At 41.8% G+C, this 14,976-nt stretch overlaps 1 protein-coding gene across 1 annotated transcript in view; it reads left to right on the top strand.

The window, feature by feature from the left end:
• Positions 1 to 14,976, top strand: part of myo9aa (myosin IXAa) — a 132,721-nt gene that overhangs the window by 75,920 nt on the left and 41,825 nt on the right. Inside the window, exons 5-11 of the mRNA XM_061739399.1 lie at positions 761 to 860; positions 2,615 to 2,668; positions 4,249 to 4,346; positions 5,535 to 5,661; positions 5,911 to 6,000; positions 10,058 to 10,174; positions 10,739 to 10,873. Coding sequence (XP_061595383.1) covers positions 761 to 860; positions 2,615 to 2,668; positions 4,249 to 4,346; positions 5,535 to 5,661; positions 5,911 to 6,000; positions 10,058 to 10,174; positions 10,739 to 10,873 — 721 coding nt within the window. The remainder of the gene's footprint in view (positions 1 to 760; positions 861 to 2,614; positions 2,669 to 4,248; positions 4,347 to 5,534; positions 5,662 to 5,910; positions 6,001 to 10,057; positions 10,175 to 10,738; positions 10,874 to 14,976) is intronic.

The following is a 14,976-nucleotide window of genomic DNA, read 5'->3' as shown; positions in this document are numbered from 1 at the left end:
TTAATATTTCTCCACAAATAGTTTCCTGATATTTATATGAACTTAATTTCTACGCCGGGTAAATACACGAAGCTAAGTTTGAAGGCATACAAAAGTCTTGACGCTTGGTCCTACTTCAAGGCAGGATTTGTTGGCGAAATTAAAGTGATGAGGACACCAAACTATAATTTAACCGTTTAAAATTGGCTACCCAAAAATCCAACATTACCTGATACAAAATGGGAACCGCAAATCCACGTTTTGGTGCCTGGAATCCAGTTGTTTCTGTGAATTGCAGCGATGCATTTGTCTCTCTTAAGCTTATTTTTCAGCAGTCTGTAAAACGATAACTCCGATTTCTTGCTAAATCTATGGGTACAGTTGATCGCACAACACCTCTTTCCCATTTTAGATGTTTTCCAGTTGCTCAAACTGAAAGTTTACGCTGCCACTCAGTCTTTCTGCCACTCAGTCTTTCTGACACTCAGTCTTTCTGACAATCAGTCTTTCTGCCACTCAGTCTTTCTGACAATCAGTCTTTGTGCCACTCAGTCTTTCTGACAATCAGTCTTTGTGCCACTCAGTCTTTCTGCCACTCAGTGGGCGAAACCCGCTGTGAAGTTGCATCTGTGACGTCATGCGCATTCCCTCTATTAGTTATAGTTTTTTTTAAATACATAATCATTGCTTTTTAACCTGTTGTTTTTTATATATAAAAAAGGATCCTCACATAAGTCTATATTGAACTACTTGTATCTGTTTTGTCTCTTTTTTTTCTTAGAAACTACCACGTTTTTTACTACCTGCTGGCAGGAACGAGTGAAGAAGAGAGAACAGCCTTTCACCTCATGAAGCCTGAAGAATATCATTACCTCAGTCAGGTGGGACCTTCAGCATCAGGCATATTTAATGGGTCTTTTATAAAATGACAAATGATACCAAAAATTAATCCTGTCTGTGTATACTGTATGTGGTAATATGTTTTGTGAATGTGTACAGTTGTGAATGTCGACATTTCTGCCTTCAACATGCCATTCTCCATGTCCGGAAACAGGAAAGCGAGAACTTGGGACACAAAGGAAACAGTGTTGGTGGATTTCAACACCTGCCACATATTTGCTCCTCCCCTCAGAAACACACTAGACCAGTATCAGATAATTCCCCCCAACTGTTTGAGTTACACGGTCTTTTTTTGTACTGTCTTGTGTGTCTGTCTGTTTGATTGAAGACGTTCACAAAGGCCAGAACAAGACGAAAAAAGAGCATTTGTGGCTTTTCTCTCTTAATTCTGTAGCACAAAGGGGAAACAGGTTTCATATAACCACCACGCAAAGCCACAATAAGCACAAACACACGATCCACGTATGGAATGTGGATTATTTGTAAACGTCGTTGCGTCTCCGCCTCTGGGCTTTCAAAGTCACGCCACGACAACCAAGGACCTGGTCCCCTCCTCCTAAATCCTTCCGCCTACAGAGACGAGAGCGGGGAATTCCTCCCATTCCTGCCGGCCACTGATGTGCACATCCTAACACACTAGCACATGTGCATTTGCATATTGTACACACATTGTTCACTCTTCTCTTGTCACTCTTTTCTCTCTCTCTATTCTGACTGTTGCACCAGCTCTCTGCACAACTTCTTCACAGTAACATTGTTTTGTTTACAAGTACTACAGTTTTTATTTTACACTTTCTGTTACTGCCATAACTCATTCTGAGCTCGTCTTTGAGAACAGCACATCGTTTTAATGTTTAAATTAACTCCATTTCACTGATGTTCAATGCAAACCATATGTTTTAGTTATTAGGAGTAGAATTATAGAGTCTTTTTGAGACAAAAATTGGCTTCTACTGCATTTTAATAACAGCTGAAAATTTAAGATCTGTCATTTCAAACCTTCTTCAGATTGTAAAAGTCTGGAGAATCATCTTCTGCGTTAATTTTCTCCAAAGTTACGTTAATATTGCAGGATAATGCAGTTGAAAGAAACAAATCTTTTCAAAACTAGTGTGCTTAAACCCACTCTGGCTGATCTGCCACAAAGCTTTGCAGTGACAAGACTGCAGAAACCCCCGAGGAGGCTCAGATGAGCAGATAGGATGTTTGATCCTTTTCAGAGATAAAGGATCTCGTGAATCTTTGCAACGGATCTTGCAGGCAGACCCGGAGAGTCATTTGAAAATGTTTCCGCTTACAATATGTGACACCGTGTCATAAACGAACATAAGGGAGAATCAATAAACGTCACATGTTTTATACAGTACGTATAAAAGCTGAATACTGCCTTGTAAAGCAAAACCAATTAATTATTCCGATCTTTCAAAGAGCATGTGTTTTGCGTATCTGCAGCTTTCTTTCCTCCGCCTGACCCTTCCGCGCTTTGATCTGTTTCATCGTAACACTGACTGCTTTTTTCTGCGCCTGCATCTCTGTGAGCTCCAGATTTTTATCTGTAACTGTAATAAACAAAGCCGCTCAGCCTTTTTTCATATATTACCATCTTGTCATGCTGCTGCTGCTGCTGCTGTTCAGCAGTCTCTGTTTGCGTTCATGGTGTATTGTATGTTGTCATTTGATTGCTGCTGTCTAACCCTGACCTCGCCGCCTGTGAACTCTGCCCTAACATTTCCAGATGACAAAGAAACCCCGACAGCTGCACTGGGACAATTACTGTGACAGTGAACCGGTCAGTATGTGATCCTCGGCTGAGTATGTACTGTCCGCGTGTCTGCACATCCTGGAGAAAAAGTAGATTACGTCACACTTTCTCTCCGCATTTGCACACTCCCTCCTTGCACCTTCCTCCGCTCATTGTGGTGCTTTTTTGGGTATTTCCTGGTTTGGTTTGGGTCAGTGTTGCTTTCTCCTGTTGTGCCTGCTCTCTGAGTTACGGTGTTCTGTCTCGTCACACCCCTGCCACAGTATGTGCTCTTTTGGTTGTTTCTACTTTATGTACATGGATTATTTTTGATCATTGACTTGTGCAGCATTTCAGATTCTGGTCCCCTTATTCTGAAAACGAGGACGAGTAGTTTCAAGATCACGTCCTCTTACGCTTGAAAGCAAAAATCATTTAACTAAAGACGTGTCCTCACCTTTCGATCAGTGAGTTGGTCTAACATCATGCTCTGCTGCAGAAATGCTGGACTGACTGATGTCGATGATCAAAAAGATCTTGGGATTTGTGGGGGGATGAAACATGGACCTTTACTCTCTAGATGCATTTAAAAAGTTGTTTTCCATGAATTTCTCCTCCTAAATACTGCTAATGGTGTGTGATAAGTTTTAGTTTATAAAATGCACTCCACTGATTTAATGTATTTTAAATGATTATTTTGCTCAACTTCCACAACACAGCTGGAAAACTAAAAACACCTTTAGATTAAATGTGGATTTTCTTACACTAAAAGTTAAAATACATCACTCTGAGATAAAGTAAGACCACATTAGTTGAACCATTTGTCTCCATGAGGCTTCGGTATGCCGTAATGTTGACCGCTAGAGAGGAATGGATCCAAAAAGCAAAAGCAGCACTTGCAACATAGATGATATAGATTTGTGTAGACTTTGTAGCTGCTTCAGCGTTTGTGGACCTGGTTGTAGAAAAGCCCTTCTTCCCTTCTGACCTTCACAAATGTTCACATATTGAGCAAAGCTTTCTTTTGGATATGTCCACTTATGCTATATAAGTACATTTCAGATATTATATACAGTATATACATTAAAAAAACAAAGCCTCTGTCTCCTTACTGCTATTATATTTTATCATCCACCACTCAGACACAAGCAAAGCCATAAATTGCCGCTCTGCTCTGCTCCGGTCGCAGCTTGCCAGGTTTCTGTGGACTGGTTTAAATGGGAAGCCAGGCCAGATTTTCCACTACATGAGCAGAACTTGCACACGCTGCTTGTTACGAGTCTTTCTTCACATAAGACCAGAGTGTTGCTTTTTTTTTTTATTTTCTCCTTTTCTGACCCCAAGATTTTTAATGATAGCCTAGTTAGCATGAGTCATTCATTTTGTCCGCTGCAGCCAACTTTTGCTGTATTTTGTTTCATCTACAAAGTAAACTAAAACTCTATTTTAGGCATCTTCTCTAGACGGTCTGTAAACACTGAAAACATTAAGGCGCTGCGTATGTCAACAGGGTTTACCGAGTCCTTCTAAACCTCATAGAAACTTGCCATTTAGCTCTTTTGGCTTCCAGGCCGCTGTGTCGCAACGGTCGCTGCAGGATTGATAACACGTGGGCTTTTATTTTGTAGGACTGCTTCACCGTTGAAGGAGAAGACCTGAAGCATGACTTTGAGAGGCTTCAGCTGGCCATGGAGATGGTGGGCTTTCTTCCCGCCACGCGTAAACAGTGAGTGACAGACACACTCTGCATTTGCCGTGTGATACAGGCCCGGGTCTACGAGGGTGCAAAAGCATGCATTGCACCCTCAGTTTATGTGTTTGCATGCTCAGTTGAAAAGACGAAAAGAAAACTGACAAATGCGTGCACGTCAGCCTGATTTATGGTTCCGCGCTAAATCGGCGGCGTAGCCTACGGCGTAGGATATGCGGCGACGCACACCATACGTTCGCGTCACCGCGTATCCTACGGCGTAAGCTCTGCGTTGGTGCAACGTGGAACCATAAATCAGCCAGTGCTGCTCTCTGCTGCTCCGTTAACACAAAGTAACGATGGATATTCAGAAGTGGTTCAAACACAACGACGCAAGCAAGTTTACAGGACTGTCTCAGAAAATTTGAATATTGTGATAAAGTCCTTTATTTTTCTGTAATGCAGAATAATGCAATTTAAAAAAAAAAAAAAAAAAAAAAAGGTCATACATTCTGGATTCATTACAAATCAACTGAAATATTGCAAGCCTTTTATTATTTTAATATTGCTGATTATGGCTTACAGTTTAAGATTAAGATTCCCAGAATATTCAAATTTTTTGAGATAGGATATTTGAGTTTTCTTAAGCATGATCAGCAATATTAAAATAATAAAAGGCTTGCAATATTTCAGTTGATTTGTAATGAATCCAGAATGTATGACATTTTTGCATTACAGAAAATAAAGGACTTTATCACAATATTCTAATTTTCTGTGACAGTCTTGTATATTTATGGTTAGATTTTTTTTTTTTTGCTGTTTTATTTTCTGTTGCTATATTGTCTGATGGGTGAGGTAGTCCAGACTAAATGTAGCATTTTCTTTGTTCTGCAGCGATATTGCTGCAAAAATGCACTTGAAATACACTTATCAAATATTCTTGTTTTGCTATTATTATTCTGCTTGAAATTATGGGAAGATGCATAATTTAGTGTTGAATAACGTGCCAGGCATGTGCACCCCCTCCGATCTGAAATGCACCCCTAGTCATCATTTTCTAGAACCGGCCCTGGTGTGATAAGATAAACGTGGATAGTCCCCAGTTACAGGTGTGGTTCATAAATAAGAGGGCGGTGATGCGATACAACTGCATCCACATAATTACCCACACGTGGATGATATAGTTGGCTTCCACTGACGTATCTCTCCAACGCTCCTGTTTAGGATCTTTTCTCTGCTGTCGGCCATCCTTCACCTGGGCAACATCGGCTACAAGAGGAAAACCTACAGAGACGACTCCATCGACATCTGCAACCCGGAGATGCTGCCTGTGGTCTCGGAGCTGCTGGAGGTGCCGCACGCTATTACTATTATCTATTACCGCACTGCTATTACTCTACTTCACTCACACACTTCCTTATGTTGTGTTTTCGTCCAACGAGAATGCAACAACTCAAGAAAACAGGAATCAGCCAGCATTAAATTGTTTAATAAACTGATGCATGATTTAAGGCAGCTGTTAGACATAAAAGTCCAAGGTTTGTTTTGAATGAGCTGGAGCTCTTAACGTGTTCAGGATCCGTTTCACTGTCATCTCCAGGTCAAAGAAGAAACGCTGTTTGAAGCTCTGACAACAAGGAAAACAGTCACTGTGGGAGAGAGGCTGATTGTTCCCTACAAACTGTCTGAGGTGAGACTGCAGCTGCTCTTTGCTTTTCCTGAGCCGTAAACAAAAACAGCTGTGCGTTACAGATGCAAAAGCTGCAGTTTTCTGAATGTCAGGCCGAGTCTTTACGTAGGAACTGTTGAGACGAGAGGTTCCTGAGGTTTCTTCAGGGTGAGTAGGAACTTTGCAGTGTAATAATAGTTGGTCAGAAGTAGCTGGACGAGGAGAGAGAAGAAGAGCTGGACAAGCGCCCTGTGTTGTCGCCCAGGTTTTTCCTGAAGCCTCATTTTTCTCATGGTACCATGTTGGAAATAGGCGAAAACTGTCTGGAACACGCCCACTTTACAACTTCTATTCTAATATGTCCAAACATTCATTTCAAGCAGTTGAAATCTAAAGTCCACGCCCCTTATTATACATACATTTTTCAATTAAAAAAAAAACAACAACCTGAACCTGAAATCTAGCTATAGAAACCAAAGCCATTGTGTTTTGTTTTTTTAAACCAGGCTATAAATACATTGATTTCTGCTGCGCAGTTGGCCATTTTAACCGGGAAAGCCCGAGGAGATTGGCGTGGTTCCTCAGTCGACAGTCGATAAACTTTTTCTCACAGAAGCTGGAATGTTGGCACCTGTGGATGAATCAAAGTCGCTGGGAATTTTGTGTTTCACAAATTTCCACCAAAGCGGTTGCAGTTGCCTTGGTGGAAGAGGTCCTTTTTTTTTTTTGAGTTTTTTTTTTTTTTTTAAGTTTTTTTTCTCCAACATTTTTTCTCTTTCAACATTCCCACTCGGGGCCTAGGAGACCTGCTGGTCTGGCAACACCAACTCTGCTGCAACATTGAGAGAGAGTGAAGAACTGCACATGACAGATGCTGGTAACGGGGTCATGAAGACCAACCAGACACCGTTTATAAATGCAGACTTGTGATATTAAAACACTGGTTTACAATAAAAACAAGGCAAAGATTGTGATCTGGGTAAATGCGCTGCCAGACTATCTCAGACACCAGCACAACATTCAGAAACGGACCTTAAATCACTGCTAAAACATGTCTATAAATACTGTTCATTCTTTTCAAACCCGCAGATTAGTCTCCTCCCTTAGATGAAAACAACTGATGTAAAAGTTCTCTGGGGAGCATCGATGGTTTTCTCCGTTACCTGGCCTGAGCGTGGACACAAGCACACGCTGTCTTGATGGGAAAAATACTTGACTGTCAGTTTCATTCTCACAGACTGTGATGGTCCTCGTCTGCATTTTAGTGCACAATGTTGTCACAAGTAGGAAGAGCCAGTCAGACCTGTAAAAATGTTGCAATCAGTCATTTGTGACGTAGGCCTGATCAACTCTGGGCTTCACTCTTAAACCATCCATCTGGGTATTCATTGGAGTTTCCGAGTTCATCGTCACTTCAGACACCCAAATAAATGCTCAGCATTTCATAACATTGCCACTTCACAGACACACAAGTATCGACGTCCAGTTTTAGTATGTCTGAGAATTTTTCTCATGTGACCAAAGGCACTCGGCCGACTCCCCGAGCATAGCTGTGGCTCCTCGGCCTGACCCGGCCGTGTTTACAGGACAGCCTGCACCAGCTCCAGCTCTCCTCCCACCGGCTCTCTCTCTGTGCAGCTCCCCACGTCTGTGGCCGCACACACTAACAAACACACACTCACCAAGTCCTCCAGTGTGTTTAGAGAGAAAGGAAGGCATTTCAAGCCCCCTTACAGTTTTCATTGGGACCTCCTCTCTGAAAACAAACACAGGTCACGGTCTGCAGATGAGAGGCCTCAGAAAGAGAAGAGGAAGCAACATGGACACATGGGGTTAAATTCCAGCCCAAAGAAATTGTGATGCATGCAAGTTTCATCAGCTTGAAACTCACCCTCATGGCCCGTTTTTTTATTGTACAAACGCTTCTGATGTTTTCTACAGGATAGTGTTTAATAGAGAACAGTCATAGTAGCACTTTACTTAAGACTCTCCCAGAAAGTAGCCTCGTCTTGTCCCTCCGAACCTCATCGTGACCTGCTGGACGTTAAAGGAGTCATTTTATGTGAACAAACAGTGGTTGTTGTCGTAGTACGCTGGGTGGTCTCTAAATATTGCTTTAACAGTCTCAACAATCTTATCGCCCCTAAACTGAGATTCTGCACGTGAAAACTTAAAAGAAATCAGAGATTAAAAAAGAAAAAGAGTCAGGGTATTCAGGCAGCTGAATGGCTTAAATCCAACTTTCATATAGACAGTGTTTGTGTGGTTTCAGAGTAATATCGGTCCTGATGCAGGGAAGGGTGATTTGGTGTGATGGGGTGAGGATGCTGAAAATATCCTGGTTAAAAATTTGATGATTGGGGATTTTCAACTCAGGGTAGCTGCTGAGTAAATGGTTTGGTTTCTGAAGAGGGTGGGGCTTATTTCTTGCAAAAAGGTAAAATCTTCACAGGGGATTCAGGAACTACACGGTTTCTCTCAAAGCGCTGACAAGGAAGCTTTAGTTGTTTAAAGAACGTCTGTGTTTATTAAACCAAACAAGATAAGGGGAGAAAAAAGTTTATCCCTAACTTCGAAATTGTTTGACTGCAAGTGTTAAAAAGTAAAATGGGTTTTTTCATGTTCTGTTTACCTTACGAAAGTATTTTTTTTTTCAAATTGCAATCATACAGGAGTAGACGACTATCTATGTGATTATTATGTCATATATTATCATCGACCATTTCCGCTTAATCCCTCTGAGCAGAGACACAGTGAATCAAAGTCCGCACATCGATTGGCCCCGTTTTACAACAGATGCATTTCCTGATGCAACCCCCTGAGCCTGTGGAGAGACGAACAACCGTTCACGCTTACACACAAACACACACTTATTTACTTATTCGCACACAATTTAGGGTTTTCAGTCCACCTAGACATATATGTTTCTGTGCTGTGGGCAGAAGCTGGAGTACCTGGAATAAACCCATGCAAAGAGAACATGCAAACTCCACATAGAAACAGTCCCATCGGAGTCGAACCAGGAAACTTCTTGCTGTGAGCAACATTGCTAACCACTTAGTTACCGTGTCATGTATTATGTATTATATTTTTAGCTTTTTACATTTTTTGATATCCTATCTTGTGTTTTCCATCGAAGCACCGAGCACTTGGGCTACAGGGGATGACCAACAGGACTTTGGAGATGCGATTTTTTTTTTTGTCAGGTCAAGACGCCTTAAAAGAGATGTTTTTGAAGTAGAAATGCAACTGGCTGCACATACTGACTTAGAAGGAAAAAAAAAAAATGTCCAAACCGTGCCAGTTCGGCCTGAATTTCCCATTCTACCTTGATATAAATCAGGGTTATTGCCTGTATTGAAATGAATCCATTTGTCGTTTCTCATGCTGGAACTGCGGAAAAGAAGAACATTACAAGGCTGGGTATTCAAGACCAGGCTCTAATGTGTTGAACAGATGTGTGGGACACGGAGCTTGAGGAGGTGACTCAGGAGTAATGTCAGCAGGAGTGCAGAGCTTCAGCTGGCACGTCAATGGGCCCAATGGACACACCAACTTTGCTGTTTAAGCTCATTTATTCTTTGTCTCTGTGGTGCATCCTTAATAAGAGACTTTGCAAACATCTGCACCCCAGTTAATATTTTTCACACCCATTCTCATGTGAAGATTTTTTTTTAAATAAATCACTGAAATAATCACCTTGATTCATGTGTCAGTACCCACTAGAAGTGTGTGGTGGTAAACTTCTTGCAGTGACAGTGCCTCGGCTTGTATTTTTACAGTATCTGAACTAATTGTGTTAATGATGGTTTGTGTGTCTTTGTGCATGCACGCGCATGCATACACACACAGGTAGGGTGCTGCAGGGTCTTTAGCTAAATTTACAACAATGCAGCACTTTTCTTCCAGGGTTTCTTGGAGTTTTGTAAATGGGTCGACATATCTGTTGTCATTGATATTCCTCTGTTCTGTACACTGCTGTGGGTGGATGTTTTTGAAGGTTTAGATAATCTAAAACAGTTATTTTTTTTAAACCAGCGGTACTTAACCGTTACTGATACTGTATTTCTCCCTGCAGGCTAGTACGGTGCGAGACTCCATGGCCAAGTCCCTGTATAGTGCTCTGTTTGACTGGATCGTCTTCAGGATCAACCACGCCCTGCTCAACATGAAGGACCTGGAGGAGACCACCAAGGTAAGATGACAGAAAAACATGTAAGACGTGAAATCACACAAGCATCACTCATGTTTGTTGTCTGTAGAGCATCACATATTTTAGGCCACTATTAGGCTATGCAACTGTCAGAGTCGTTAAACTGCTGGGCGGCTCAAATTACATGACTCATTATTTTGTAATCCTAGTCTTGAAGTCATTTTGCTGTTCACATTAGCTGATTGAGCAGGTCTCCCACTAAGTGATCTGACAATGACTCCATCACTCGACTGGTCTCCTAACCGCATTTGTCAACAAAGCACTTGTGGAAAATGAGGCATAACCATTGACAAAACAGGAGCTGAGTGTTTGAAAATGTTCCCAGGGAGGAAATGAGCACTGCAAGCTATTTATGCTATGATTTGTTCAGAAATACAAATGGAGAAAAAAAAGACAAAAACACAGATAAAGTCATGGATTAGCACACGTGGGAAGTGCAGATTGTCTATCTCACGAAGGCGTCTTAGCCTCGCTTCATGGGCTTTGCTTTTTGAAACTTGGATGAAAGCTGAATTGTTTTGTATTATATGCGTGTGTCTTCCTCAGACCTTGTCCATCGGTGTGCTCGACATCTTCGGTTTTGAGGATTATGAGAACAACAGCTTTGAACAGTTCTGCATCAACTTCGCCAACGAGCGTCTTCAGCATTACTTCAACCAGCACATCTTCAAACTTGAGCAAGTGAGTCATTCGTTAACTGGACGAGGAGATGTTTTTTTATTTTCCCAAAGTCTGCAGACATAAAGGTGAATTCTCAGTTCCCAGCTTCCTGCTGGAGGCCCTGAGCAACAGTTAAGCTGCTGTCGTACTGCAGCTATTATTGCCCAACACTGAAAAATCTGCTGGCTTACAATACTCTTGAGGCCGTGTGTGAGGAAATCTTTCATGTTTGTTCATCACGTAGTGCACATACATTACAATGACACCGGAACAATGGATGAGGCCTTGATCACGCTAAGCAACGGGGTTGGACGAGAAACTCTGAGGGCTGTGTGACTCAGCCTTCCTTGTGGCCACCTGGTTGTAGATCCATATCCTCATAAGTGAGCAGATTAACTTCAAAGGGCCTTTTAAAGTCACGCTCTGCAAGATTTACCTGCAAGTTAAACAATTTTGTTTACCTTGAGACGGACTGAATCAGCGGCCTGCGCTGACATGTTTGGGACTCTGGAGTTGTTTGAAAGCCTCCAAGGAGTTTTGGTAATGACACCGAGATGCAACAGTTTGTGCCTTCAGCCATTCTTGTATATACATAAGCAGCTGCTCACAAATCACCCAAGAATTATAGGTTTGAAGATTTATAAAAAAAGAAAACAAACAGGATCTCAAACCAGCTTGTGTTCATGCAGCCGAGGCAGAGATGCATTGCAGCCAGCCTCCTTTACACAACATTAACTGTCATAGTTGATATCTGTCTTTGTTTTAAAACTCTGACATGTCTGTTTTGACTGTTGAATCTCCCGCTCTTCTGGTTACCAGCGAGTCCCAATCTGACCACTGTAACCTTGCCTTCAGTCCTGATCTAAATACAGCATTTTGTAATGCATCGTCCTGTTTGTGTGGGTATTGTAAAGAGAAAGATGATTGTCTAGTAATAATGAAGCACGTGGGTTGTTTTTTTCTTTGTCCTCTATCAGGTTTCTCTGTAATCTTGACATCATCAGTTCAACATTCCTTCCCTTTATTAAACTGTAACTTAACCCTGCATTGACTTGAATATACCTCCTTCACAGATTAACGTGGGATTGGTTTATGCCTGGAGGATGCAGGGTGAAATGTGCTGTAGACTAGAAGCATTTGTGGATACTGAGGCATATTTTCTTTGCTCCAACTCCTTCACAAGTCTTTTTTATTTTTTAAATAGATTTGGGCATTGTTTTTGGCTACCAGACACACAAAAGTGTCGTACCAGCCATATATCCTCTCTGCCAGAAGGAACAAGAGTCTTTTGAAGCCGATACCGATCAGACATGGACATTGGTGGTTCTGGGCTTAAAAGCTTAAAACTTCTGAGTCGTCTTCCAGTCTCAGAAGTGTCGGCTCGTGTCCATCAGTGGGTTCACAGCAGGTTTTACTGGGAGAGGAATGGTTGCCAATCTCACCTTAAATAATTATTCAGCTCTCCAGTAAAGACCCATCTTTGTCACGAGCGGCTTTAAAACCAGGGGTCCAGTCAATGCATCTTACTGCTACCTCAAGTTTAAGTCCTTCTTTTTTCTTTATCAAACATTTGGGTTTGATCAGACCATAGCATAACTTCTACATTTCTGGTAATATTTCAGCTGGTTCTGTTCAGTGAAATTGACCATGGTTGTAATGCAATAACGGCTGATTAAATCTGTACTAAAGCCTTGAACAGGGAAACTGGAGCTCTTCATAACAGGGCGGGAATGGCAGTGCTAGCTGACTGTGGGAAAATCAATGAGCATCAGTGAGACAGTCCGACAACCTCTGAAAACCACTTCGACCAGAAGAAGTTGCCCAAAAGCTTGCATGCGTTTCTATTTCTGCAGAAGCCAATACATGATATTTCCATTAATCTGACGACCACAAAGACTGGAATCAAGCGGAGACAGATACTCACTTTAAAGGTGGACAGTGACTAATATTTATCTCGGTCTACATTTCAGTCTTTCCAACAGTCTCTCGGCAGCGGTTATCCAACTTTTCAATCGGTTTCTCTGATGAGAAGATATGAGAAAAAAGATGGATGTTAGTAACAACATACAGTAATCCTGCCATTGCTCATCTGTGGCCACAGAAAAGATACAACTGCCTACTCTAATTCCCAGATTGCTCAACCACACGATACACAATTTGCCACACATAAAGTCAATTGTAGACATCTCTTAATCTGACTTAGCAGCGCCCTGATGACTAATATATAACAGAAATGACTGTAGTCTTACCATAAGACCTGGTGCACTTAGTTTTGTTTTCCATCAGTCTGAAGTCTAAACTGAAACCCATTACTGAAAAAGATGTTGTCATGTTTATAAAACACATGGTTAATGTATGATCTACCCTTCATTATTTAAATGCAACATACATTTTAGTCAGACAAATCTTCAAGTCCCCAAGAAAGAGCAACTTCCCCGACTCTCCTGTTGTTAGAGGGATAAACGAGTATTTAACTTCAGCACTGCTGACAGTGACACACTAAACCCATAATAGTATCCATACTATCGTGTGGATACTATCCTGTACACAAGTTGAAGCCCCCACTTTTATTTATTGATTTGTTTATTTTTTCCTGCTGTCCCACCACTTATTTAAAGGGATTGTGACATGAAAAACACATTTTTCTTGATTTTTTGTGTTTTGTTGGGTGTCTTGACATCAATTACACCCAAAAAACAACGAACTTTTAACATTCAGTGTATTGTGTGCTTTCTGGGATTTTCCGCATAACTATGCAAAAACGGCGCATGTGGTTTGGTGGCGGATCGTTACGTAACGATCCGCTAAATCACCGCCCCCTCCACCCAGATCCCTGTCTCCTCTCCTCTCCAGCGCACCATAAAGGCTGATTTATGGTTCCGCGTTACACCGACGCAGAGCCTACGGCGTAGGGTTACGCGGCGACGCGCACCATACGCTGAACCCTACGGCGTAGGCTCTGCGTCGATTTAACGCGGAACCATAAATGAGGCTTAACACGCCTCTTTTGTTCTAATCACCGGAGGAAAACTGCTAAGAAGACCCGCGGCCACTGACTGGACCTAAGATAAGGGGACAGTGCTGCTTGCATGCCTTTATTTTTATGATTGTTTGCTGTGGTTCGCCCTCCTGCTTTTCCGTGCATGCTTCGCCTGTCGCTCCGACGCCGCTGTGAGCGTATGGTTGGGCTGGAGGAGGTTTGGAGGAGGAGCGGAGCAATGATTGACAGGAAAGGGGAGAAAGGAAGCATTTTTCACGGCGCAAAAAAACACTGTAATAAAAAGCCAGGAAAAGATTACTAGAGTGAAGTTTTTCTTGTTACACTCTTTTAGACACATTTGAGGGATGTTGCCCAAGACTTTTAATAGTGTTAAAAGCATGTTAAAAATGATGTCACAATACCTTTAACAAAGAAGATAAACCAAGTGGGCATTACTACTTTTAAGTATCCAGTTACTGCTTCCATATGATTCATGTGGGTGATGTGCTGCCGACAGACGATGGAAAACCTGATGTGCCAGAACATTTATTCATTGTGTATAACATAATGCAAAGAGGGAATGACAGAAGTGATGGTCTTACAGAAGCAATTGTTGCTGCCCATCAGTCTGGAAAGGGATATAAAACCATTTCCAAACAATTTAGTCTAATGTTCTACAGTGAAAAACATAATTTACAAGTGGAAAGCATTTGACACGGTTATCAAGCTTCCCAGGAGCAGATGTCCCAAGACAGACGTTTGCTGAAAAGCAAACACAGACCTTCAGCAGAAACACCTCAGACACACCGTCCAGCACGGCGGTGGGGACGTGATTCATGGAGTCAAGCGTGACCATGCTCTAAAGGCAAATGTAAGACCATCTGTCTGATGGCTAAAGCTTGGTCAAAATAAGACCATGCATCACGATCACACCAGCAAATCCACAGCAGAATGTTTTTATTTTTTTTATTCAAATAAACTAAAAAAAGACCCAAGGTTTTTAATGGTTTTGTCAAATTCCAGACCTCCAGCCCAGTCAAATGCCTCAATGGGGCCTTTTAGAGAGCTGTGCGTAAGAGAAGGCCCTCAAACCTCAACGAACCGAAGCAACTATGTGAAGAAAAATGGGCCAAAATTCCTCTAC

Source organism: Cololabis saira, chromosome 2 (genome assembly GCF_033807715.1).
Source record: "Cololabis saira isolate AMF1-May2022 chromosome 2, fColSai1.1, whole genome shotgun sequence".
Lineage (NCBI taxonomy): Eukaryota > Metazoa > Chordata > Actinopteri > Beloniformes > Belonidae > Cololabis > Cololabis saira.
This window is presented reverse-complemented; position numbering and strand designations above follow the sequence as displayed.